A 24,547-nucleotide genomic window follows, 5' to 3' on the forward strand; every position below is an offset into this window, starting at 1 on the left:
AATATTTTCAGATCCAAACATACAACAGCTGGATTTGGTGATCTGCAGAACTCTGGATCCAGAGGAGAAAACGAAGTTCTGGTCCAACTTTGCTGCAGAAGCAGAACAGAAAATTCACGATTTGCATTGAAATGAAATCTAAGCCGAACATTTAGTTGACTTTTCTCTGCATAAATTAATCAAACGTAAAGGAAAACTTGTTTAAGAAAACTGTATTTTTTAATAAGTAATCCATGGATAAACATGTATTACTCAAAGATGGATTAAAAGATGCAGAATGTGTGGAGGTTTGTTTTAATTCTCTAATGAGAGTCTAAGAATCATTCGGCTGTGTTGCGTCATCATGTGACCGGCGAAGGTTTTGCTGCAACTACCATGGAGTCTGAAGTTCATGGTTGAAAATTAGTCGTGTTGGGAAAGAAATTTGGCTGCCAAGGCTTTGGCGAGTACAGTTAAAAAAAATACAGGAAGTGATTCAGTTTAATATCACTAAGAAACCTGCATGCATCTTTAGTATGAGGCATTGCTTTATCTTGGACAACTTTTAATCAATTTAAATGATAATTGGTGCATTGTTGACAGATTTCTTTTCTAGCTCCCCCAACTGCAGTTTAAGAATGATCCAAAAGTATTTTTAATCATGGTAATATCACCAATATAGTTTTCACTGGGAAATATTACACACACAAATGTATTTGCCCCTTTTTTTATTTTTTACAGCAAGTAGAACCACAATTTTTGTCATTTTATTATTACATATTGCTTCAGGATCAGCTGCCAGGGTAAAAATCATCCTCCAGAGTGAAACCAGACATCCATATCCCCCGTTTTAATCACCGATATTCAAAACAAATGTCATCCTGGAAATATTCATATAAAAACTTGAATTAAGTTTACATAACATGGTAATTTTGGCCCAGGAAATAGCATAAAGTCTGTGTGGGATAGTGTGTTGGCATTCCACCACATGAAATGTTTGGCATGTGTGGCAACACCAGGGTAGGAAATGGGCTGATACTCTGCAACTTAAATGCACCTCTCAGAGCGGGGTTACCAGAAGGCGTCAACAACGCCACCTTGGGAATTGCACCCAAGGAAATAGAGCAAGGCACTGAAGGTTTGTAAACCAATGAGAACAAGACTTGATTCCACCAAAAAAAAAAAAAGGGGGGCTGGGGGGTGGGAGAGCACAAAACTGAGGAAACAAAGCAGCAGGGTCTCCACCGAGCTGCAGCAGCTTTCTGTCAGAAAGGAAATTACAAATTAATAGGTGATTTCAGAAAATGGTAAAAAAAACCCATGCAAAGGAAGCCATTTTCACCTACCAGAGCCGGATGACTCCACCCCAACCAGAGAGCCCCTTCCAGCCCAACATCAGCAGGAGGATCAGCTTGCCAGTACTTTCTATAAATGAATTGTCATGTTTTTGTGCAATAAAACTGCATGGATGCAATAAAAAGTACATGCCTGTTTTACGTTGCTAAGATCAACTGGGGAGGTGAAACGGTAGCCACACCCCAGTACCAAGCAGGAGACTCCAGGCAGTTTGTAAATTCAAACAATTTGAGTTAAACAACTGCAATTTCAGGTCTAATACAGGAGAAACACTACTTACTGATGTTAGAGTTATGACCACTGCAAACCAACCAAGCGACCTTCTTACTGAAGTGTGACCATGTCCAGGCATAATGGAAACAGGTGAAGGAGTCTCCTTTTATGCTCCACATCCTGTTAATTAGGTGCCAGGTGTCCTCCATCCTGCAGGGCAGGCTTCATCCTGCTACACACGCAGGCTAAAAAGTTAAAAGCATTGTTCCTTTGTGAGCAGATAACTTCTTTATAAGGTTTTACTGTGAAGCAAACAGAACTTTTTGTGTCTGTATTTCAGCAACAACTGTATTTTTGTCGCGTGTCCATAAAGTCCAACATTTCGTACTGCTTGGCCATCAGTTGGTGCACAATTGATTCTAGTGGAGGCCTCAAGAAAACCCACCAACATTTTACCTCAAACGGTGTCACTTGAAGTGAGTACAATTAACTTTGAACCTATTTTTAAACAATATTTAGATTATTCTTGATCATTTAAAAAAAAACATTTTTACTTACGGGTAAACTTTTAAGAGCTTGTGAAATTGGTTCTGTTTTTACTTCCATTTCACAACAGTAGCAAAGCTGAGGGAAAACATCAATCAAGTATCAATCCTAAACGCAGTTCCTTGTTGCTGACACTAGATGTCCTCCTAGAGCCAGTTTATAAGGGCTTAAACAGCTGTGGGGATTACTTCAGTCCACATGGAGAGCAACCTGACAGAGGCGGTGAATAGACAGAAAACCCAACAGATTTTCTTTTAGTGGATCTCTGAGGGTGGATGACAAAGACGGACAGAGTGTGTGGTCAGTGTGTGTGTGAGGAGGAAGGGACTGCTGGTTGCCATTTTTGGGGTAATTTATTTCATACGACTCGTCAGCAGCAACATCTGTCTTCCTCCTCCTCCTCCTGCTGCTGCTCCTCCATCCTGCTGGGTCTGATTCAGCACTTCAACACCTACACACAGAACCAAGAATAGATTCAGGACTCCACACAGAGTAAAATAAAATAAAAATAAAAACCCGCCGGCGCCTGAGACCACCCAGCAGCCGACCCATCGCATCCTGTCCTGTCACCTGCTACAGAGACATCGGAAACAAAGCAGAATAGATCCTTCAGTCGCTCCCTTTACTTGCCGTTTGGTATTAAGTGCGTCTCTAACAGATTCCAATTTGGTGCTAATGTGACATTTAACAGAACATTTTGAAAACTTTCAGGGTGTTTTCACACCTGATTCTGTTTCATGTTCAGCTGTTGCCTTTCACTTTCCCACTGCATCGTCTAACGAGACGAAACCTTTTGGAAAAACCGTGACCCGTGGTGGCGCTGTGCCGATCACCAGTGAGAGAAACGACATGAAAAACTCTGAAGAACACGATGAACGCAACTTCCTTCTTCGTGAAATGTTAACAAAATGGAGTAGCGTCAGATTTTAGTTTTTCTCTTTTGCTTTTGGTGAAAGACCACAAGCTTTTTCTCCCGCTAGAGCTATAGACCATAGACATAATATAAGGATAGACGCCTCATGGACCGCTCTCGCCTATTGTCGCTAACGAGATTTAGGGCGGCCATCTTGGAGCGGTCCACAACTCCACTCAGCGTTATGTGTTTAACAGGCACAATGACGTATCAGCGCATTTAATCGATCATAACACGGAAACCATATTCAAACATCTGTCAAAGCTACATTTATAAACAATTGTATTATTTAAGTGCGTTTTTAATATATAGTTAAGCATATTTAAATATGCTTAGTGGACCACTCTTATATTATGTCTATGCTATAGACTCCCACGTTTGCGTTGGTTGTGTTTACCCAGAATTCCTTGCGCTACAGTTCATTTCCTGATCCGTTTTATTTTCACATAAGCATTTGAATCGCATCGGCGTTCACTTTTAATTCAACTGAGAGGTTGGCTTGTAGATGGACCAGAGTTTGTTTTTTTTTTTCGTTTTTTTTGGGAACTCGTCAGAGTTCAATCACGTTCCCAAACAAACCAGACTTTCTAGACAAAGCAACTGGAGTTTGAATAAAGTAGACCAAAGGGTGTGTGAAAAAAGTAAATGAGTATTTAATAATTATTTTGGTTTTTAATGTTTGCTCTAAGATTCAAACCATATAATTGTGGTGCAATTTGGCATTTTGAAAAGAAATTTGCTTAAAATGGAAACACAACAATTAAAAAAAGCATAACGTTTCAACAGTAGAAGGATTTATTCTGTTTTTTTCTGCCATATGGAATTTTTTTTTATTTTGCAAAACTGCAATGGAAACACTTTTCCTGTCACATTATCAACAATAATGGAGGATGATGTGGCAGTGTTGTTTTTTAAATGGTTTACTATGTAAACAAACTTATTCATGTGATTTTAATTGTGTTATTTAATGCAAACGCCACAATTGTGAAATATTGGACATTAGTGGAATATTGACAAAGTTTTGCAGTTTTTGATGGGGGGCGGGGAGGGTATTTGCCCGGGGCGCCCAATTTAAGCAGGATCCGCCCCTGTTTGTGGAACGTTCCTGTCATCTTTTCCTCCGACACACATTAACCGAGCTGATTATAATTACTGAAACCCACCTGAGTCACGCAGACCCACAGCGGAGGCATTCCAGGTGACCTTTACCACCAAATGCCAAACGTGCACGGCTTATACTTCCTCCATGTGTGAGACCGGCCCTGCATTCCCTCTGGTACCCAGACTCCTGCGCTCGTGCTCCAGCTCGCTCCAAAGCGTGAGCTCTCTCTACACCCCCCCCCCCCCACCCCTTCATCCTCCTCCTCCTCTACCCACCGCGCAGTTAGATTCAGTTACAGTGAGCGCCAGGATGGCAACATAAAAAAAAAAAATCTAATGGAACAACTGAGACGGGAGAACGCAGTGAGGATTTTACGACGTGTGAATAGCAAGCAATAGAAATAACCCCGACAGGAAAAAAAGAAAAGAAAATCAAGATGCGAGGCAGCGCGCAGGCATCCGGGGGTCAAGTTCACGCGGCAGCGGATGCGCGCCGGCTCCAGAAGCAGCTGGCCGGATGAAGTGAGACTCGGCGCGAAGCGGCGGCAGCAGCAGCAGCAGCAGCAGCAGCGTGCCACGGGCGGCCACGCATTTCGGATCTGACCGCGGTGGGAATCATTTTTCTGGGGACGAAACAACTCGGCCACCTTCTCGCCTCCCTCCCCACCACCCATCCCACGGCACATCAATGAGGAATGTGACTGTGTCTGTCTCTGTCCAGACGGGCTTGATGAAGCCCTCGGCGGTGTCATGCGTCTTGCCCCGCAGCCAACAAGCGCGCAACCCCTGCGGCTCGTAGTGTTCCTCGCGCTCCTCCTGGGCGCCGGGGTCGTGCCGTCCCCGGTGATCTCCGCCGGCTGCCCGGACAGGTGCGTGTGCGACGACCAGCTGGTGGTCCAGTGCGCCGGGCAGCACCTGGTCGCCTTCCCGGTCGACCTGCCGCTGGCCACGCGGCAGCTCATCATCTCCAACAACCGCATCGCGGAGCTGCCGCCGCTGGCGCTCAACTACCTGTCCGACCTGGTCTACCTGGACTGCAGCAACAACTCCCTGACCGAGGTGTCCGAGTCCACCTTCGGGAACCTGCGCAAGCTGGCCTACCTGGACCTCTCCTTCAACACCTTGCGCCGGATCGAGGACCGGACGTTCGGCCCGCTGGCCAGCCTGGTGATGCTGAGGATGACGGACAACCCGGGGCTCTCCGACATCCACCCGGACGCCTTTTCGGAGAACGAGGCGCTGCAGGTGCTCGACGTGAGCCGGAACAACCTGACGGCGCTCAACATCACGTCGCTGCTCGCGCTGGCCGCCCTGCGCTCCGTGGGGCTCAGCGGGAACCCGTGGAGCTGCCAGTGCGACAACGAGGACCTCTGCCTGTGGGTCCACCTGGAGACCTTCAAGTTCCAAGGTCCTGTCGGCTCGCTTTCACTTTCACCCCGGTGTCACGTGAGGAAGTGGTTAGTCCAGGGAGCGCGTGCTGCACGCTCCAGTTGGAGCTAATTAGAAAGCCCGGTTACGTAACGGACTGGCCTTTTACTGGAGGCTGTTAGCAGGAAGCAGCTCCTGTCAAAATAACAATAATTAGACCGTAGAAAAATACTGAATTATCACCCTGGATAAATTCTGAATTTAACCCGAAACGTATTTCGATGGATACAAGGAATTATGGCCGTTGGGTTGGAAACCGTTAGGGGCCCCATCTACTAAAGAAAAAAAAAGAAGTTATTTTGCGAATGCAAATTACAGCAAATGAATAGGTTGTCCTATACGTAATTAGGTATGAACTTATGATGGTAAGTTTAATAAGTCCCTCGACCAGTTGCTCCATGTTGTTTTCACAAAACAGACAAAAACTCTATCTTTGTCATTTCCAAATACTCAAGTATTGTTTAAATTCACAAAAATCCCAAAATACTATTACAACTCACCTGATTGGCCTATGACTCTTATATTAAGTACAATGTCTGCAAAACACACTTTCATCAAAAATAAATAAAAATCTCTCATGTCAGTGCAAAATAGCCCGCTTTAATTTTTCATGTTTTGTCAGATCACAGCCACAAACTTCAGTATATTTAAGTTTGAATTTGTGACACAAACTGAGATCTGCTCTTAATTTTAGTCTGATACCCCAAAATAAAAACCTGTGCAACCAGCTGCGTTTACAAGTCAGCCAAGAACATATGTGTTTTAATCTGGTGTAATGTTGACATGGAAGTTTATTTGTGGCTCTCGGCAGCAGGGCCGGATTTAGAATGATGAAGGTCTCAGTTTTGGTGCCCCGATCCACTGCTAGTCAATGCTAGTCCCATACATAAGTGGATCTGAACTGGTACATGGTAGGTTTACTATTTGTGTTGCTTCAAAAGCAACAAAAGCAAATTTTTTTTTTTTATTTGTGCTCCACCTGATCTCTCCCAAATTTGATTTCCTTTTCCAGAAAAAAAATCGTACATCCTGCACTTCCCATCTACACTGCCCCCTCTGGGTTTGGCATGTTTTCAACAGCACTAGGGCCGTATTTGTGGATTTATGTGAATGAAAACGTTACTGATACTGATCCCATGTTTTTTTTAAGCGATGTTACGGAGATATTTGTTCATATAAAGTCCTGAGAGCGCATCATATGCAGATGAACTTCATTTACTAGTATATAAACTCTTTAGGCAATTTGTTGCGCTGCCTTTCTTTTAGCGGAATCAAACAAAAAGAGTTGTCTAAATGAAAATGCACACCGCACTTTTCAATTTTTTGTAAATAAATAAATAAATAAAAATTAGATTTGATCATTTAACCCTTTAACATCACAACTATGAGTTCATGTGTTGCATAAAAAGAGACAAAAACACATTTAGTTTTGTGGCTGAAGCATCACAAAACGTGGAAAAGCTGAAGCATAAATGAAACCCAATATGTCTTTTTTTTAGTCCAAACATATTATTGGAAAGTTGAGGGGAAGGAAAATGTGATTTAACTCCCAGCGTCCCCGCCTCTTAAAATTTACGGAAATGAAATAGATCAATAATATTGATACCAAGTCAGTGTCAGTATCTAATCGATACTTGCGTGTTAAAAATCTATATTTTAGTTTTAGATTCCATCTTAAGATCTTATCTTTATAATTACCCACAGGGAGTTTTACAGTTTTCTCTCTTCTTTAACAGAAACTGTGCTGGAGCCTCAGAGGAAGAATAACTGCTCCTGTCATGTACAGGCAGAAGCTGCGCTGCACAATTTCTTTCGCCTCACGTCACCCAGGCAACATCTGCAACTGTAGCATCTCTTATTATTTCACACAAGTAAATAGCCAATAGCCTGCAGGACTGCTGTAGTTTTTATAATAAGAGTAAAAACACATAGCGAAATAAAAAACTGCATAAGACCAGAAAGTTATTTATCTGCCAAACGTTTGAGTTAGCAATGCTAATTATTAACAATCACAGAAGCAAATAAAACAACATTTCAGCTCAGATTAGGGTTGAAATGTTGCACTTGAACAGCCTATCAGACTTCTGGAAAAGTGTCAACAGACTGCAAGGCAAAGGAGCACATTAAAAATAATTTGATTAAAAAAAAAATCACCAAAAACTTGTTATTCTGACAGTGGAGAGATGATGTTCTGCAGACCGTTCAGGTAGTGAGTAGACGGTAAACTCTAAAACCAAAAATATTCTGGTATATGCGGTTAAATTAAAGAAAAAAAAAATTGACCAACAAAATAGAAAGCAATTGACCCCCCTAAAGATTTAGATTTTTTTTAAAAAAATAAGCCAGCCGTTCTGTTTTTTTCTCTTTAAGTTTTATGACCTGCTCTCTCATCCTTCGGTTTCATGACTTGTAGATGTCAGTAGCAAAGTTTGACCACTGTGAGCAGGGCCGGATTTAGAAGAATAAGGGCGCCTGGGTTGGAGGGAGTTTTGGTGTCCTCTCCCAGAGAACAGAAAAAAAAAACACAACTTGTACTCATGCAAATTACAGAACATAAATAAGCAGGCATACAAATCTGAATTTGAATTAGATGCATGGTCGGCTTGAAATGTCTGTAATGGCATGGCTCCATGTTGGGCCCAAAAAGGTGGTAAATTTCCAATTTTTGAGTTTCGCTGAAATTCATAAAAATCCAACAATATTTAGAAAAAAAACCCACCACATGTGAAACGAGTCCATGACTTTAATATGAGGTCCAGGGCTGCAACTAACAATTATTTTAGTAATCTGATTCAACAATTAATCGAGTGTAATAAAGTGGCACATTAGACAGATTATTTTATTTGACCACTTAAGCTTAATATACAATATTAGAAATATGTGAAAAGATGCAAATAAAAAAAACCAATCCTTTTTTTATGAGAAAATATTTCAACACATTACTTTAGTAAATCTGAACCAGGTGAAGCTAAAACTATTTCATTTGAGGATTTCTCCTTAGGACAGATTAGCAATCAAAGATGTTTTCATCTTAAGTATAAAATGTATATGAATATATTTTGGGCTTAATTACTGCTCTGAATATCTTCCAGCAAATGGCCTTTTTTGGGTCTAGATACTCCAGTTTAGGAATAATTGATTACAAAATTAGTTGACTTTTTTCTTTTTCAATAATCGATTAATCCAATTAATCGTTTCAGACCTAATGAGGTGTATTGTTTGTGAAACATCATGCACAGTAAATATATAAAAAAAGAAGAATTTTTGGGTGCCCCCCTAAACTTGGTGCCCTGGGCTACTGCCCCTGTAAGCCTTTTCTAAAGTTTGGCTCAGACTGTCGGACCGTTAAATGATAAAGAAAACAGATAGAATGGAGTTTCCTGATTCTCTTTTAGTGACTTCAGCTCCTTTCTTCAGCTCGACCAGCTGCAGTTTTGACAGGAAACCCGACAGTCTTATTATCCAGAAACGACAAATTGATCCCTTTTCCACTCGGCTGCTGGGACGCGATTCTACAGGTGTGATTAACGAATCATGGTCTCCCCATCAAATATCGATCCCCGCTGTTATTTCCCTGCCAACTTGAAAAATCGCTTTCGATACTCTGAGTAAATCCTAAAGTTTGATTTACGATGCCGCTGGTTCAGTGTGGACAAGTCGCTATGCAAAAGGCCAGCTGCTATTTATAGCGCCTCTTACTGAGCAAGAAGTCAGTCGTAATTTTAACACCATGGCTGTAATACAATTTCCACGCTCTCTGAACTACCCCCCCCACCCCCCACCCCCCCCACCATACCATCCCCAGTCCCTGCTTCTTCGCCATGGTCCCCAAGACCACTGCCGGAGATGTCCCAGTTTTCCCGCAGCTCGTCGACGTTTGTCTCGCCCAATTTGGATTGCGGCCTCTTCCGGTGACAGCTGCCAGGAAAGGAGAAGCCGAGCTCTCAGACACGCGCATCCTTTGGCCCTGCACGTGAAATCTGTCTCTTTTTTTTTTTTTTTTCAAAGAAAGAAAAGGAAAGACGGAAAACATTCAGCTGCCCTTAAACGCTCGGACTCCATGTTCTGAATTATGGATTCTTGAAGAAGCACACTTGATCTGATGGAGCTTTTTATTTTATTTTATTATTTTTTTAAACTGGAAGGTCCATCTCATGCTGTAGATAAATTAGCGTTTTGTCCACACTGCATGTCAGTTGATGACAGAAATGCTCTACAGAAAAGTTAGGGATGCATTGACATGAAAAGTGGTTCTGCTGTCTGTTATGACGATATGTAGTAATATATTTTTTTATAAAAAAAAAAACAACATAGGACGGTGGTAGATGGGTCCCTGAGGCAGCAGCCCTGGGAGGCACTACGCTTTCATTAGCTGAAAATAACACTAGGCTAGATGGGGGGGGATCATATCTTACACTGTGAGGCATATTATTTAGTGCTCCTGCCTGGCCCCCCTTTAAGAAAAAAAAAACCTAGAGACGCCCCTGGTCATCTGGATCTCACCTGGTTTAGGACGAGAGCGTGCTTGTCTCCTTCAGTTTAGAAAATCTGCAACACCATGCAAACGCAAAACACAGAGAGAGAGAGAGAGAGAGAGAGAGAGAGAGAGAGAGAGAGAGAGAGAGAGAGAGAGAGAGAGAGAGAGAGAGAGAGAGAGAGAGAGAGAGAACAAAAGCCTCAGGAAAGGAACCAACAGATTCTCGTCTGTCTCGCCTTCCTGGCTACATTAGCACTCTGTCAGTTGTTATATAAGGGAAGCGTCTCGAAATGGAGCAGAGTGTGAATAGGAAAGAAGAGAGGGAAAGCCCTCTTCTTTGATGGCAGTCCCCATTGGGGGGTGCGGGGAGAATGAGGGGGTTTAGGTGGGTGAGACTGTAAGGGTTTTCCTTCCTGCCTGTGAGACACGTGGAGAGTAGATGTGCAAACATGAGTTGACTGTGTGAGGATGGAAGGAGGAAGCTCGGCTCTCGGCCTGCCACACGTACAGAGATGATGGGATGCAGGGAGGGCGGGATGTGTGTGCATAGGCATGGAAGGAGAATGGGCTCTTATGAAGCCGATGATTCTAACGGCATATCGTATGAAGAGAGCAGCAGCAGCTGCCTCCGACAGGATCAGAGCGCACTTTGAATTTTTCTGCAGCACATCTGAGTCAAGCAGACCCCGATAAGCTAATTTCCAGAAACTCGAGTCATGGAAATGCCTCTCCGATGAGAGCTACAGAGATTTAGATGTTAAATTCTTAAAATATTCAGAAACGTCAATTTGTCTTTTTTCCTTTAGCGGTGAGCTGTCAAGTAATTTCATTGAGGATAAAAAAAAGAGCTTTAAGAAACACTGCCTTCTAACTTGAGTCAGTTTTTATTTATTATAAGCGGCAAGGAAGTTGGAGCAGAAGTTTCATTCCCAGCTACACTACTCCAGATATTTTTCAAACGTTCACCCCGTGGGTGAGAGCTAGCTTGCTAACTTATTACAAGAGCTAGCTAGCTCTAGCTGCAGCTAAACGCTTCTAATAAGTTCAACTGAATAGTTTAGTCCAGGTATTTTAGTGCTAGCTAACTAGCTAGCTATTCAATTGAACAAGTACAGTATTATTTTTTTATTCTTTAAATCCTATACGAAAATTGTTGGCAGAGTTTTAAATGAATCTATTCCTTCATTTATCTAGTCTTAAGTTGTTTGTCTTTCTTCTGGTCCCAATTTTCCAATCACCACAATTCTTTTTTGTTTTCAGTTTCTATCCAAGAGTTTCCAATTTTGTCAGCAACTTAATTGACATTTTAACTTAAAAACAGTGTCAAAATTACTTTGAAGAATTACAAACTTTGACCTTAACGGAGGCAAGTGAAGTCTGTAGTACTTCAGATGTTGTTCTGAGCTCTTTGGTGACTTTCTGACTGAGTTGTTGATGTAATTTTAGTAGGCTGGCATCTCTGTGAAGGTACAATACTGTTTCGTGTTATTTTAGTTACAAATTGAGCTGTAACACCAATTAAAAGGGTGGATTCTTGCCAGCCCTGTTTTTAAAATCCAATATGGCTGCCATAGAGTAAGCTGGAGTAAGGACTTGTGTTTCAACATGCCATTAAATTAGTCACACAGATGGTACCATACAACACATGTTGAACATGTTGCTTCAATGTTTTAATGTGCACAGGATTCTGATAATGTCCAATTATTAGCTTATGATGCTAACAGTACATCAGCTGGTGAAGGAATAACTCGTATAATGAGTTCAGCAGATGTGCAGTTCTGCCAGATGTTTGCTAATTGCTGCTAGCTAGTCTGACGGAGCTGAGTGGGGAGTGGAGAGGCTGCCCTGTGATGGGGAAGAGTAGAAACTTGGAACCTGCAGCTCTGAGGAGGATCTTGCCCATCGAAGGCGGTGCTAGGTCCACCCAGGCGTTTTACACAGCTGCATGGTTGCCACGGGAGACTAAATGATTTCTCAAATATGCATGAAAGAATCAAGGCAACACTCCAGGTATGTTTTTCACGAGGGAATGACATTATAACATTATGTAAAGCTCAAAAAAGTTGCTTTTACTGTAACACTGGCCTACTAGCAAAAGGCCACATGGGCTGATTTGATAACGGAAGTTCCTCATCAACCTCATCAATTAAGGCAAAGTCTTAAAGATGGGAAGTGAATGAGATCATAAAATGTCCTTAGGAAGGTTTGCAATGAGATGCACTAACGTCTCCTTCAAACAGTTAATTAGAGAGGGAATATTAATAAGCTATTTACGCAAGCGAGGCTGTTCAGTACGAGAGACACAGTTACTGTCGTCCGTCTCACATTGTGCTGAAAGATTTCTTTGCGTCAAGTGAAGCAGCAGATCTTCACTTGTAGTCCAAAACCACTTCTTCCTATTCTCTGGCTAAGTGATGGTGTGTATTCTGGGGTGTTGGTGCAGAGTGACAGTAACACTGTTCCCACTGCAGAGGATTTCAAAGCTTTTGATCCCTCACAACACAAAAGCCTTTGAAAAAACACATGCCAATTACCAGCAGTGTCTGTAGCAGCGTTACAGTTCTGTCTCCCTTCAGCAGAAAATTAACTAAAAAAAAAAAAAAGACGGCACTCCCATCAGCTGTTGAAGTGTCACATCCATCATGCTCTGTATTGAATTTTGACTGTACTTACTGTACTTCCATCCAGTTCACTTGAAAAGAGGAAAGTCAACATTTTGTTGGGATTTGCGGATCTCAGAGAGTCTTAGTTGGAGCCCACCTAAAGCCTGGTGATGAGAAACATTGTTATCTGAGGTCTCAGGCAGACACAAAGACCCGACTCCCTCTCTAATCCTGTGTGGGGAAAAGGAGTTTGCATAATTCATTTTTGTGTGTGTGTGTGTGTGCGAGAGATTTTAAATGCTGCATTAACTTAAAACTGTGGAACACAGAAAACCCCGAAAGCCTCGCAGTGTTTTGATAAAGAAGGCAGCAGAATTTTAATACTTGAGCAGATTTCTGTATTTTCATGTTTTTCCAGCTCTATTGACTTCTTTTAAATTTGTGTGTGTGTCAGAAGCAAAGTGTGTTTTTGATTGTGGAGATAATAAAATCACTGGCAACACGAGCAACCACACGATGTCCAAATGGAAATGTGGCCAAATAACCAGTTTTACTCTGAGACAGTGAGTGGTATGAATTCAGTGATTTGGTTGTGACTCCCACTGGTGTGTACGGGAAAACAGACGTCATTCCTCTCTCAGCCCCAGACAGGCCGTCTGCAGGCCAGGTTAACTTCCGGGATGATATGAGACTCAGTTAGAGTAAATTATCCTGGGCCCATAGCACCTGAGTCAAGCAACAAAAACAGAGCATGTATGCAGTAAATTAAATTGGGAAATATCTGACAAAAGTCCTGAGGTCTTACCTGGCTGAGACTTTATGCTGGTGTCCTTTGTCCTTATTAAAATTAAAATTTTTGGTCCTCTTGGTCTAGTAGATAACTAGAACGGCAAAGTTTTAGAGCTGTGTGACACTCGACATTTTGGCATCGATCCGATACCAAATACCTTATTTTCAGCTACACTACTCCAGATATTTGACGCACCTTCAACGAATGGCCTATTTTAAAACTTTTTTCATATGTAAGGCGCACCACATTATAAGGCACATAGAATAGATGCCTCAGTTAGGGTTGCCGTACTCTATTATTACACATCTACATTTGTATAGAAGTGGTCCCCGAGTACTTTAATAGTAGGCTGTCCCAGTTGTTGTTTCACTCACGGTGTTGGTGTTGCGATATTGTGCCCAACTGCTTTCTGGGTAACACAGACCAACCGACACGTTGCTGCAGTCTCTGTCTCTCTGAGTTATTTTGTGACAACCTGCAACAGAATTTGGACAAAATGCAAAAATGCAAAATGCAAAAAAAATATCTGCAAAATACTTTAATAATATAAATGGAAACAATAGAACAACTAAACAAATAAGTGTACAGTTTTTTCTCTAATTAAAATGCAAAATAAGATGATTTAAGAACAAATCGAAACAAAATCTTTTGTGAGGTGCAGCAATGGAACTACAATGCAAAAATTTTAAAAGTTTCAAGTGCAAAACTAAATGTTCAATTTTACCACGCCAGTATCAAACCGATGCTTATATCAACTTGGTATTGATATCAACATTTTTGGATCAGTCCGTCCACCCTCATTTCATGTTCTGACAACGTTCTCTTGCAGAAAACTATACATTTACTCCAGTTGGTTTCAGAACCTCTTTGGGGTCAGGGGTCAGCTTCTGCCTCAAGCGGGGAAAATGAAGTGTCTTGTTTACAATTGATGGTAGGATGAAGGGGAAGATAGATGGATAGAGCTAGCTAGGCGGTGCTCAAGTCTGTTCCAGTAAAGAAAAAACAGAAATAAAAATTAAAGGCCTGGGCTAGTTATTTATCTAGCTTGTTAACTAGGCCTGGCTATGGCCATGACCTACCTACAGTAGCTAGTTTGACAGCTAGCTAGCAATGCTGTTCCAGTAAAGAAAAAACGGAAATAAAAATTAAAGGCCTGGGCCTAGCTAGCTAGTTATCCATCTAGCTTGTTAGCTAAGCCTGGCCATGGCCTAGCTAGCTAGCATTGCTGTTCCAGTAAAAAAAAATCAAAATAAAAAAGTGAAGCTTTTAAAGGGAAGTTTGTGGTTGTAATAGGACTAAAATTTGGCAAAGGTATACATTTTTTTTCAAACAGTTTACTTTGTAAATAAATATGTAACATTTCTGAACAGCTGGCATTCATCTGGTGGGTGATTTGGCAAGTTTTATACTGAAGAAAAGCTGAGCAGTTATTTAGTATCCACTGCTTTCTATCAGTGGACACTAAAGATGCTGTTAGGCCACATTGTCACATGAATAATCTCATCACTTCTTGTCTGTGTGTGTGTGTGTGTGTGTGTGTGAGACAGATGAGGGCCAGACAGTGTGTGGCTCACCGGCTGACATGCAAGGTCGCCGTCTGAGCGAGGTGGGCATCCAGCTGCGGACGTTATGTCACCAGACACTGGACTCCTGGGACTACCTTTTCTTCGTTGTCATCGGCTTCGTCATCTTCGCCGCCGGGACGGTGTCAGCGTGGCTGATGGGCGTCGTCATGGTGCTGTACGAGCGCTACATCAAGAAGAAGGACGATCAGCTCGAACTGGAGAACGAGGAGGAAGGTATTGAGACGATTGGTGCATCCAGAGGCAGAACAGAGCGGGGCAACAGGAGCTTAAAAACTTCACATACTGTTTGAAAGAATCCGTCCACCATGGACTCCCACAGTGCCTCCTGTAACACACCTCCAAGGCTGTCTGTGAGGTCAGACATTAAATCAGAACTGAGTCTTGGCTTGCAAACAGAAGATGGATAAGGAATGTCTTTCTATTCTAATCATTTGTAGGGCGCTTTCCGGGGATGAAACAGGTTTCTTTTTTCTTTTTTTTTTTTTAGTCTCCATGCTGGAGGTCCCCATAGCTGGGTGATACATAAACCATATATGCAAATGTATGAATCTGTATGTCGTGTAATTCTGTGTTGTTTGAGTGGGAATTGGATTTGTTGAGCAGAAAGGAAGTGTGAACTGGTAAAACTGGTACTAATAGACCAGTTTGGTGTTTCTTTAAATCTTTTGCGCATCCACACTCGGCTTATTTTATATTTCAGACTTTTGTCTCTAAAGTCTTCTGAACTAGTTTTACATTACTATTTTGTATGATGCTAAGCGTTTTTGCGTCTTCAATGTGAAGCACTACAATAATCTCCTGTATCTTTAAAGAAACTTCTGTCTCCAAAAGGCACAGTCTGACTTGAAGGGACTGTGTAACGGGATAGTTCAGGATGTTTGGAATGAGTTTAGGCTGAAACTTTATCAGCAATTAATATCTTTGCGTCTAAATTTCACATCAATCCAGATTAGCTGGTTTTGTCGTTACCAACAATCCAGAAAAGGATTGTAGGTAAAGATCCTTTTCTGGTTCAGCAAGTCTGTAAAAGTGCCAGACTTTTACAGACTGAAAGCAACTCCAATTTCAAAACGTCATATCGGTTTATAAACAAATTTATGCTTTAGAAGAAACACAGGAAGTGGTGACTGGAGGCAACGCATCCCTGATTATCTTCCTTCGTGAAACGTGTTGAGAATAGATCAACACAGTGATTGAGGTCAGATTAACAGTCAGAAAGGAAAGAAATGCAGTGTAAAAATAATAAAATAGCATTTAGTCAAGTTTCTTTATTATGCTACATAATATTGTGTTACTATGCCATCCAGTATGAAACGAGGCAGTGGTGCTCCACTCATTGTCTTCTTCTGTAACTCATTATTGCAATTTTGTGTATAAAAAATTAAACATTGTGGTTTAAGTCATTTTTTAATTAATAGACATTTTCATAATTACTTTTATGTAAAAATTGCCTTTTGAAACTTATCACATTTGAGGAGGAAGATTATTAGTGACGCACCGCCTCCAACCTCTATATCTGCTAAAATATTCATAGGTTTCTCTGTAAATATCAAACCTGAAAATGGTGTAGAAGGTTATAAGATAAATGTCAAGTAAACATGACAATTTTGAGATTGGAGTTTAGGATTATGCGGCCGTGGCGCCTCTCAGATTTGGCCGTATAGCTTCAAAATCTGGTCCAAAAAATCTGGATTTTAATCAGTTGAAGATTTCGAGACGTATTGCAGGTAAGACATTAGCTGCTGATAATGTTCTTTTAGAATCTCACATCAGAAGTCCTGAACGATCACTTTCATCTGATGTGATGTAAAAGCCTGGAAGGTTATTGGTGATGCATGAAAGATGGGAAGAAAAGCCTAAACTACCAATGAGATCTTTGAATTTTGACTTTCATATGAGGAACTTTATATACTTTAGTCTCAGCACGTTGTAACTTTTTACATAGTCTAAAAGCAATACAAGTAATTGATGGGAAGCACTGAAAGGTTCAGTTCCCCCGGAGGTGACACGCTAATCTAATATTTTTTTGGTCTGTCTGCAAACATGTTTGATACCACGAAATTTACTCTGATTAGCATAATGCGAGTTGTAAAGTTTGAATAAAAAGTAAAGGTCTTTTTTTATATATACTGAAATGTTTTCCTTGCTCATAATTCATTGTTTGCTGACCATCTTGTCCCGTGAGGAATAAGAAAGGAATATTATGAGGTGGCAACATGTTTTTCCAAGTTTTCTTGCTACTGCTGGATTTCTTGTAAATGTAACAAGTAAGATTATTTTTGTTACCGTCATTTTTTTCCAACATGTGCAGGATGTTTCAAGCGGACCAGATTTTGACAAAATTTGTCCGTTCAAATAATGGAACTGAATGACTTTAAATTGTTTGTTTAAAGTCAACTCAGTTCATTGATGTACTGATATTTGTCACAGCCTGGGCCTCAGTGTTGTTCCAACAATAATCTCAGATAAATGGAAGATGGACGGATGGATGAATTTGAACCTAAGAAAACCAATACACTCTCCTGTTGACTGTGTAAATGACATAAGCGACAGCAAAAAGCAAAATTCTAGTTCAACTCTTCTCAGCAAATACTTATGCATAAACAGATATTTTCCTTTCAGCTGTAGCCAAACAGTAACAGGTTGGGGGATGGGGGGCTATCAAATGAATGTGGGCGCTGTTGATGGATGATTCAGACGCCGTTTTCTCACTTGAAAAGCAAGCGCAATTCCAGAGGCAGATATTGTTGAGAGCCACGATGGACTCTAATATGACAGAAACAAAACGATAATATTGACTCAAGCAGGAAAAAGGAAAGGTGGACTTAAAGGTATTTGATTCCAACCTCTGCTAAAAACAGTCTGAATCTGTCTAAAAATCTTTTTTTGTTGTTGTTGTTCTTCCTCCTTATATAAAGGGGTGATCCTGACTCATCATAGTTTGTATAACTATGCATGGACCAATTTAGGCATAATGGCGTGGCGTGCATAGCAGGATGTCAAAATGTCAAGCAGAGGTCTGTATGTTGCCGACATGACTGGTGATTAGGAACGCCTGTGAAAAACATAGTCACTGACTCGCTGATTGCTGTTAACGCTTTGGGCATTTACACAGCCTGCTTTTTTTTTTTTCTTCAGTTTTTTTTTTTATGTTGCATAACACGCATGTTTGTACTAAACTCTCATCTACAGTGGATATAAATAATGTGCACACCATTGTCAAAATGTTAGGTCATTGTGTTGCCAAACAAAAAAGAGAGAGACCAAAATATATGAATGCAGAACTTGTTCTACTAATAGCCTTACAATCTATACAGCTGTAGTTACAAGCAAACCTTTTGGAGGTAATCATTATGATTATACTTTCAGTTTTGTGGACAAGGTTGTCCCATCAAACCACAAACACACACACACACACACACACACACACACACACAAAAACTTCAAAAGCGCACGCAGGGTCAGTGTGACCCCACCAGACCGTGGAACGAGTAAAAAGCTTGTGGGGTCGAAATGACCGCCTTTTAAGACCATGGGAGGGATAAGAATGTTTTCACACCTGAAGTGTTCAATCAGCGGTTTTTTGGGGTTGATGTGAACACAGCCAGTGCACCAGGGTAGAGACCAAAACAAAACTGTCTGAAAAGTACTGTTGGATTTTGAGAATACGATATAAACAACTTTAGAGTTCGTTTGGAATCGCACCAAAGATACCGCCTCCAAACTGACCTCGGACCTCGGTAAGTGGTTCATTTACAATATGAACAACATCAATCCGACACATCGGTGTCCACTGAAGGGTTGAGCTAAAAGCTGTCCAGGTATGCTCTGCATTGTGGGATACGGTAAACAAACTAATGAACAAAGGCTGTGCATCTTTCAAGACATCTTCTCAAAATCTGTACAAATACTTTCATGGTAATTTTACCTAAGACGGTACCCAGAAACACACTTATGAGATGATAAACTATTTTTATCAGCTAGAATATACAATATTCAAACCAAAGTAAATTGCATGACAATGTCCTTAGTCTCTTCATCAATTTCTTCGGTTCTTGGTATTGTTACCGTGAATTTCTCCTCTCTCAAACTCTTTGGAAGATGACTGTGTCCCACATAATATCTAAATTCTTTTGTATTCCTAACAGGAACCTTCTGACAGTGGCGTTCCTCTTATGCTCTGCAAACTTTCTGTTGCGACAAAACAAAAGACGTTAGGAAAACCCCTCCTAGATCTGTTGGACTTTCCTTGTGGTCAGTCACAGGCACTCTGAATCACGGCCATGATCATTGCACACTTACATGGACTTTTTCATTTGACAAAATGCTTGTCTGTGCTGAACTCCCATACATATCAGCATAAATATATAATCGTCAGACGTACGAATGAGTGAGGGTGTATTATTGTCTCAATCTGAAAATGTGGTGCCAGAGGCAAGGGTGATGCTGTGGGCTGGAACGAGAACTGGCAGGTGACCTAATTTGTGTGAGCACAGAGATATATGGATGGACAGGGAATGCCCAAATCTACCCCACATAAAAAAAGTAATAAGGATTTCTAGAGTGTACAGTATGGAGTACCAGCCCTCATATTGCAGACATAGACGTTGTACCCATGTGAGTTTACTAACACCCACAGTTTTCATGCAATTTTGCTCAAAAACCGCATTTCTGTGGTGTTGTCTTTGTGCACCAAGCTGAGTGCGCAGTGAAACAGATGTGAGCGCATATATCTTTGTGAGCAAAGAATAATTGGTGGTGTTGTCTTTATAACTCACTTGATCGCTAATTAATTCACATTCTTACTCCTCATGTATGGAATGCTGAGAAGGCCAAATTTCATTTCATTTGTCTTTAATATGCAAAGTATGTTGGTAACACAAAAGCAACTGCGAAGCATATGTAAATGAACCACACCACCATGACGGACAGTTTTCTTTATCCAATCAGGGTATTCCTCAGAAGAGAAAGAATCAATCACAACCAACAAGTCAAAATATTCCAGGAAGTGACAAATTCCCAAAAAAATTGTAGGATTTACCAAAAACAAAGAAAACATGATACACTTTAATTTTGTAGCCAAATAAGATGTAGTTAAGCAAATAAATATGCTTACTTTGTGTATTTCAGGTAACATTTCTACATTTATTGAGCTACTACTCTATGATGTGATCCTCCACATCCCCTGCACCTTCGAAAAGCGTGCTACACCACTGCACACTGGGAAATTATTTCAGTTAGGACTGTTTTCACATTTATACTCCAGTTATACTGCAGGACTTTCAGTAACAGTTATATTAAGTGGGTAAACTAAATTTCAGTATTATGCACTTTTAACTCCCCCTCAGGTCTCCCCATATTTAGGCACATGTCTGAATGTGCTTCAACACACAGACCTGAAAGCATCAGTCCTGCACTCCAGCGTGAATCACCTCTGGATGGAACATTGTGTAAAAGGACTATCGCTGGCCAGAACACCCACACTGTAAACATCTAGCTGTGAAGTTTAACCGTGATTATCTGTTGCCTTTCTGAACGTGGAAACAGCGACTTCCATGTTGTTCTGCTAAAGCTGAAGCCGGCAGCTGGTTAGCTAGCAGGAAGAGAAACAAACAGCTAGGCTAGCTCGATTACTAATTCGAGTAAAGAGCACTTTTTTCAAATGAACCTGAATAAAATCTACCTATCAGGAGTTGTAAAGTTCACGTTGTAACTTTAATCTTCTACTTTATGGTGAAAAGTGCTAACAATAAAAGTTAATCATCGTTGTGGTCCCAAACCACAAAGATTGAACTGAGAAGTTCAGAGGTCACACTTTTTTTTCTTTTTTTTCCCAATTATGTGGATAATAGTGAATAAATTAATTGAGTGTAGGCTACAGTAATGTGAGCAATACAACAGTCTGTCTCAGTGAAGAAAGTAAATCAGTACATTTCTGCCAAAAACTTAAAAATTTTGACATTAAAATTTTCTAGAAAAAAGAACATTTCTGAGCTCCAAAATTTAAGTTTAGTAGAACAAACTCAGAAATGTCCTTGTTTTTTTTCTAGTAAATTTCTGAGATTATTCCTCAAATTCCTGAGTTTTTTGGCAGAATTTTCCTCCTCCTTTTTTTCTATCTACACTGACCCTAATACAGGGTCATACAAGACTCTGACCATCGTGTTTTTTTTTTTTAAGTCCAGCGAATCTATTGTCATCTGCATAGAATAAACCCATATGTACATTTCTGACTTAGAAGCGTGAGTAAGAAAGTTGCAAATACATAACGGACACCATCCAGAAACCAAAACACGGGAGCCTGGAGGTTATTGGCGTCAAGCAGGTTATGAAAAATGGTGTTTGTATTTTCAACCGGGGTCGTGGTTAGAATGTGCTTCGGGACTAAGATGAACTCAGCTGGTATTGTTCACCTCAGCAGTGAGGCTTTGGCTGTGAGCCTGCTTCAGAGAATGGAGGAAGAAAAATGCAAACAGTTATCAGACCCAGATTTTCTCTGCTTAATTCTACAGCGGTATGAAACGCCCTACAGTCAGGAAATGTGACATCTTGTTAGAGTGGATCTAACTGTCTGACAAATCTATTTAGAAACATGCTCACTCACACACACTGTAGGAAAATGTGTTGTGTGAGTGAGGTGTTGAAGAATTATACGCTGAAGTTATAGAACCTGGATCCATCTGTTTCAGTCATTTGAGAGAGATTTCATCATTGATCTGTTCCACTTATAAACAATCACATGACTCTCAGTGGGATCCAGCCCCGACACACAGCTGCACTAAACTGGAACAGGAAAAGCTGCAGCAACTCAGTTTGATGTATCTTTTATGGCTGAAACTTTCACATTTTGTGACATTAAAATCACAGACTTATTTATTGTATTAGGATCTTACACTGCAAATCGCAAAATTTTAATCTAAATCTTTGGTCTAGTTTCTAGTGCAAAACTCTTAGTAGACTTGAGATAAGACAAAATTAACTTGTAAGTAACTTTCCAGCAAAAAAATATGTTTGTTTTATGTTAATAACTTAGTAATATTGTTGAAAAAGTAGTTCCATGGGCAATTATTTCACGCACAATATGGGGAAAATGTCTTGGTCAAAGTTAGTTTCCATGGTGATGCATGCTTGTTATTTCTGGTCCCTCTGGGTTTAGACTGAATGGGCCTCCAGCAGAAAAGTTGCACTGCATTTTCTTAGTGGTATCGAAGTAAAATGGGGCCTGAAGGCAAATGCACATCATACTTTGTCTATTGTGAATTATTAAGCTTTGAGTTAGTATGGTAGATAAAACCTCCTTTAAAAACTCTTCCAGTTTGTGTTTGGAACGTGCCAGGGTCGTGAATACTTTCGCAATCTCTCGACTCTTGATTCTGCTGGAAATTGAGAGCTACAAACAAAAAATAATTGGTTTTTTTTGGGTGGTGGTGGTAATTTGTTTGTCTCCGGCTCTCCGCTCTGATTGTTCTGAAATCGGAAGCAGTGATTCATCGTAAATTACTGAACATCCGGTCCCCGTCTGGCAAACACCATATATTTTTGAAACAAACACAACAGATAAAATGAGTTCTAACTGATTGCTTTCAGTCGGTGGAGTGACGGATGACGCTTCCATTGTAACAGATCTGCTTACAGGCTCAGCGGCCTGCCATCTCTGTATCCTTCCCCGGCAATAAAAAGGTCATTTCAGAGGAGATGCTCTGTCCTTTCATCACAGCGCCTGGAGAAGCGCGCGCGCGTTTCTCTCTTTTCTTCTCCTTCTTGTTGCTCAGTTTCTCATCGTGCTCTGCTCTTTCGCTGCATTTTTTACTGCTCAGAAGGTTAGCTGGTGTCTAATGGGCCTCCAGCTGAAAAAAAAAAAAAAAAAAAAAAGTCGAAGAAGAAGAAAAAAACCCGACATCAACCCGCTCTGTTGCGCGCGGGGGTCGCAGTGTGCGTCCGCATTCAGAGCTGTAGACGTGACCAGCTCACCGGGGTGTTTTGATCCAATAAAGATGGCCGCGCATGTGAGATAATGAGATGCTAATTCACGCTGAGCTTTGACTCGAAAGTAGCGCGGTGATATTTAAGTACCCGAGAGCGAGTCTGAGACATTTGACGGTAGTATTTTTGCACTAAAAGTCGTGAAACATGATAGGAGACTTTAATATTCTTTGACTCGGCCGACTCTCTTATCTCATGTCTGCTTTTTGCTTCTTTATTTATCTCCTTGTTCTCTATTTTTGGCCACAAGTCCTATTTTTGCATCTGCTGTATTCCTCTAGGCTTTAGCTGTTCCATTGTTTTGTGACATTTTGGGAAATGTGATTATGGAGTTTGTACATGTGACAGATGACTATATCTGTAGCAGGCTGGTATGTGCCCCCTCTGCACCAGATTTCCATTAAACCTGAACAAACAATGAGTGTCTAACAAAAACAAGCTGAACACTGGATTGTCACAGAAGCATGTCCCTACTCGGCCTATCCAAACACAGCAAAAACTAATTTGAGTCCTGGAACAATCTCTCAAAAATAGAAAATTACAGCTCTCTCCAGCGATGCCAGACTAATTTTGCCACATTTCGTTCGTCCAAGCATTGTTGCTGATTCACAGCACTTTCCTGATGTCCGTAGTTTCAGACAGCAGGACGATGAAAGCTGTCGCATTACGGAAAACCACCATGCAGCTTGAGAAACAAGCACAATACCCAACCACAAGACATTCCTTCTGCATGACTGAATGTTTTTCAAAAAACTCAGGATGTTTTCGCACTTGATAGTCCGGTAGACTCAATTCAGTTCGGGACCTAAATGGTAACATTTGTTACTTTTTCAGCTTGTGTGGTTTGCTTTCACACTGCATTGTCACATGATCCAAACCCTTTGGAAAATCTGTTCCCCTCCTCGCCTGTGGTGGCGCTACTTTGAAGAAAACAAAATGAAAACCTCTAAAGAAGACACTGAGCGCGACTTCCTTCTTCACAAAATGTAAGCTTAAATTATTTTGTCTTTGGTAAAAACAAGAACAACAAAAAATCACGAGCCATTCCTTCATGCATTTTTGTTTGGTTATACAGGTACTTCTCAAAAAATTTGCATATTGTGATAGTTAATTATTTTCCATAAAGTAATGATAAAAATTAAACTGTCATATTTTAGATTCATTGCACACCAACTGAAATATTTCAGGTCTTTTATTGTTTTAATACTGATGATTTTGGCATACAGCTCATAAAAACCCAAAATTCCTATCTCAAAAAAATTAGCATATCATGAAAAGGTTCTCTGAACGAGCAGTTAACCTCATCATCTGAATCAACAAAGTAACTCTAAACACTTGCAAAAGATTCCTGAGGCTTTTAAAAACTCCCAGCCTGGTTCATTACTCAAAACCGCAATCATGGGTCAGACTGCTGACCTGACTGCTGTCCAGAAGGCCATCATTGACACCCTCAAGCAAGAGGGTTCAGAACCTATTGGTTCAGAAAGACATTTCTGAACCAATAGGCTGTTCGCAGAGTGATGAATCAAGGCACCTCAGTGGGAAGGAAAAAGTGTGGCAGAAAACGCTGCA

General features: G+C 40.8%; 1 protein-coding gene and 1 long non-coding RNA gene across 3 annotated transcripts; one reads left to right on the forward strand and one right to left on the reverse strand.

The window, feature by feature from the left end:
• Positions 1–208: 208 nt before the first annotated feature.
• LOC103478994 (uncharacterized) lies at positions 209–5,337 on the reverse strand. 2 transcript variants are annotated; one of them, XR_001777504.2, is made up of 3 exons: positions 5,210–5,337; positions 1,326–2,545; positions 209–1,241 (listed from the first exon to the last, which is right to left on the reverse strand). It is a non-coding gene; the product is annotated as an uncharacterized LOC103478994 (long non-coding RNA). The 2 variants fall into 2 exon arrangements; XR_014084315.1 differs by having other exon boundaries at positions 209–2,545.
• On the forward strand, positions 2,985–17,512 carry LOC103478995 (leucine-rich repeat-containing protein 52). Its single transcript, XM_008433178.3, has 2 exons — positions 2,985–5,516; positions 14,954–17,512. The coding sequence occupies exons 1-2, from the start codon at positions 4,859–4,861 to the stop codon at positions 15,280–15,282; spliced, it is 987 nt and encodes a 328-aa protein (XP_008431400.1). The 5' UTR covers positions 2,985–4,858; the 3' UTR covers positions 15,283–17,512.
• Positions 17,513–24,547: the final 7,035 nt, after the last annotated feature.

Source organism: Poecilia reticulata, chromosome 17 (genome assembly GCF_904066995.2).
Source record: "Poecilia reticulata chromosome 17, P_reticulata-male-v2, whole genome shotgun sequence".
NCBI classification, from domain to species: Eukaryota; Metazoa; Chordata; class Actinopteri; order Cyprinodontiformes; family Poeciliidae; genus Poecilia; species Poecilia reticulata.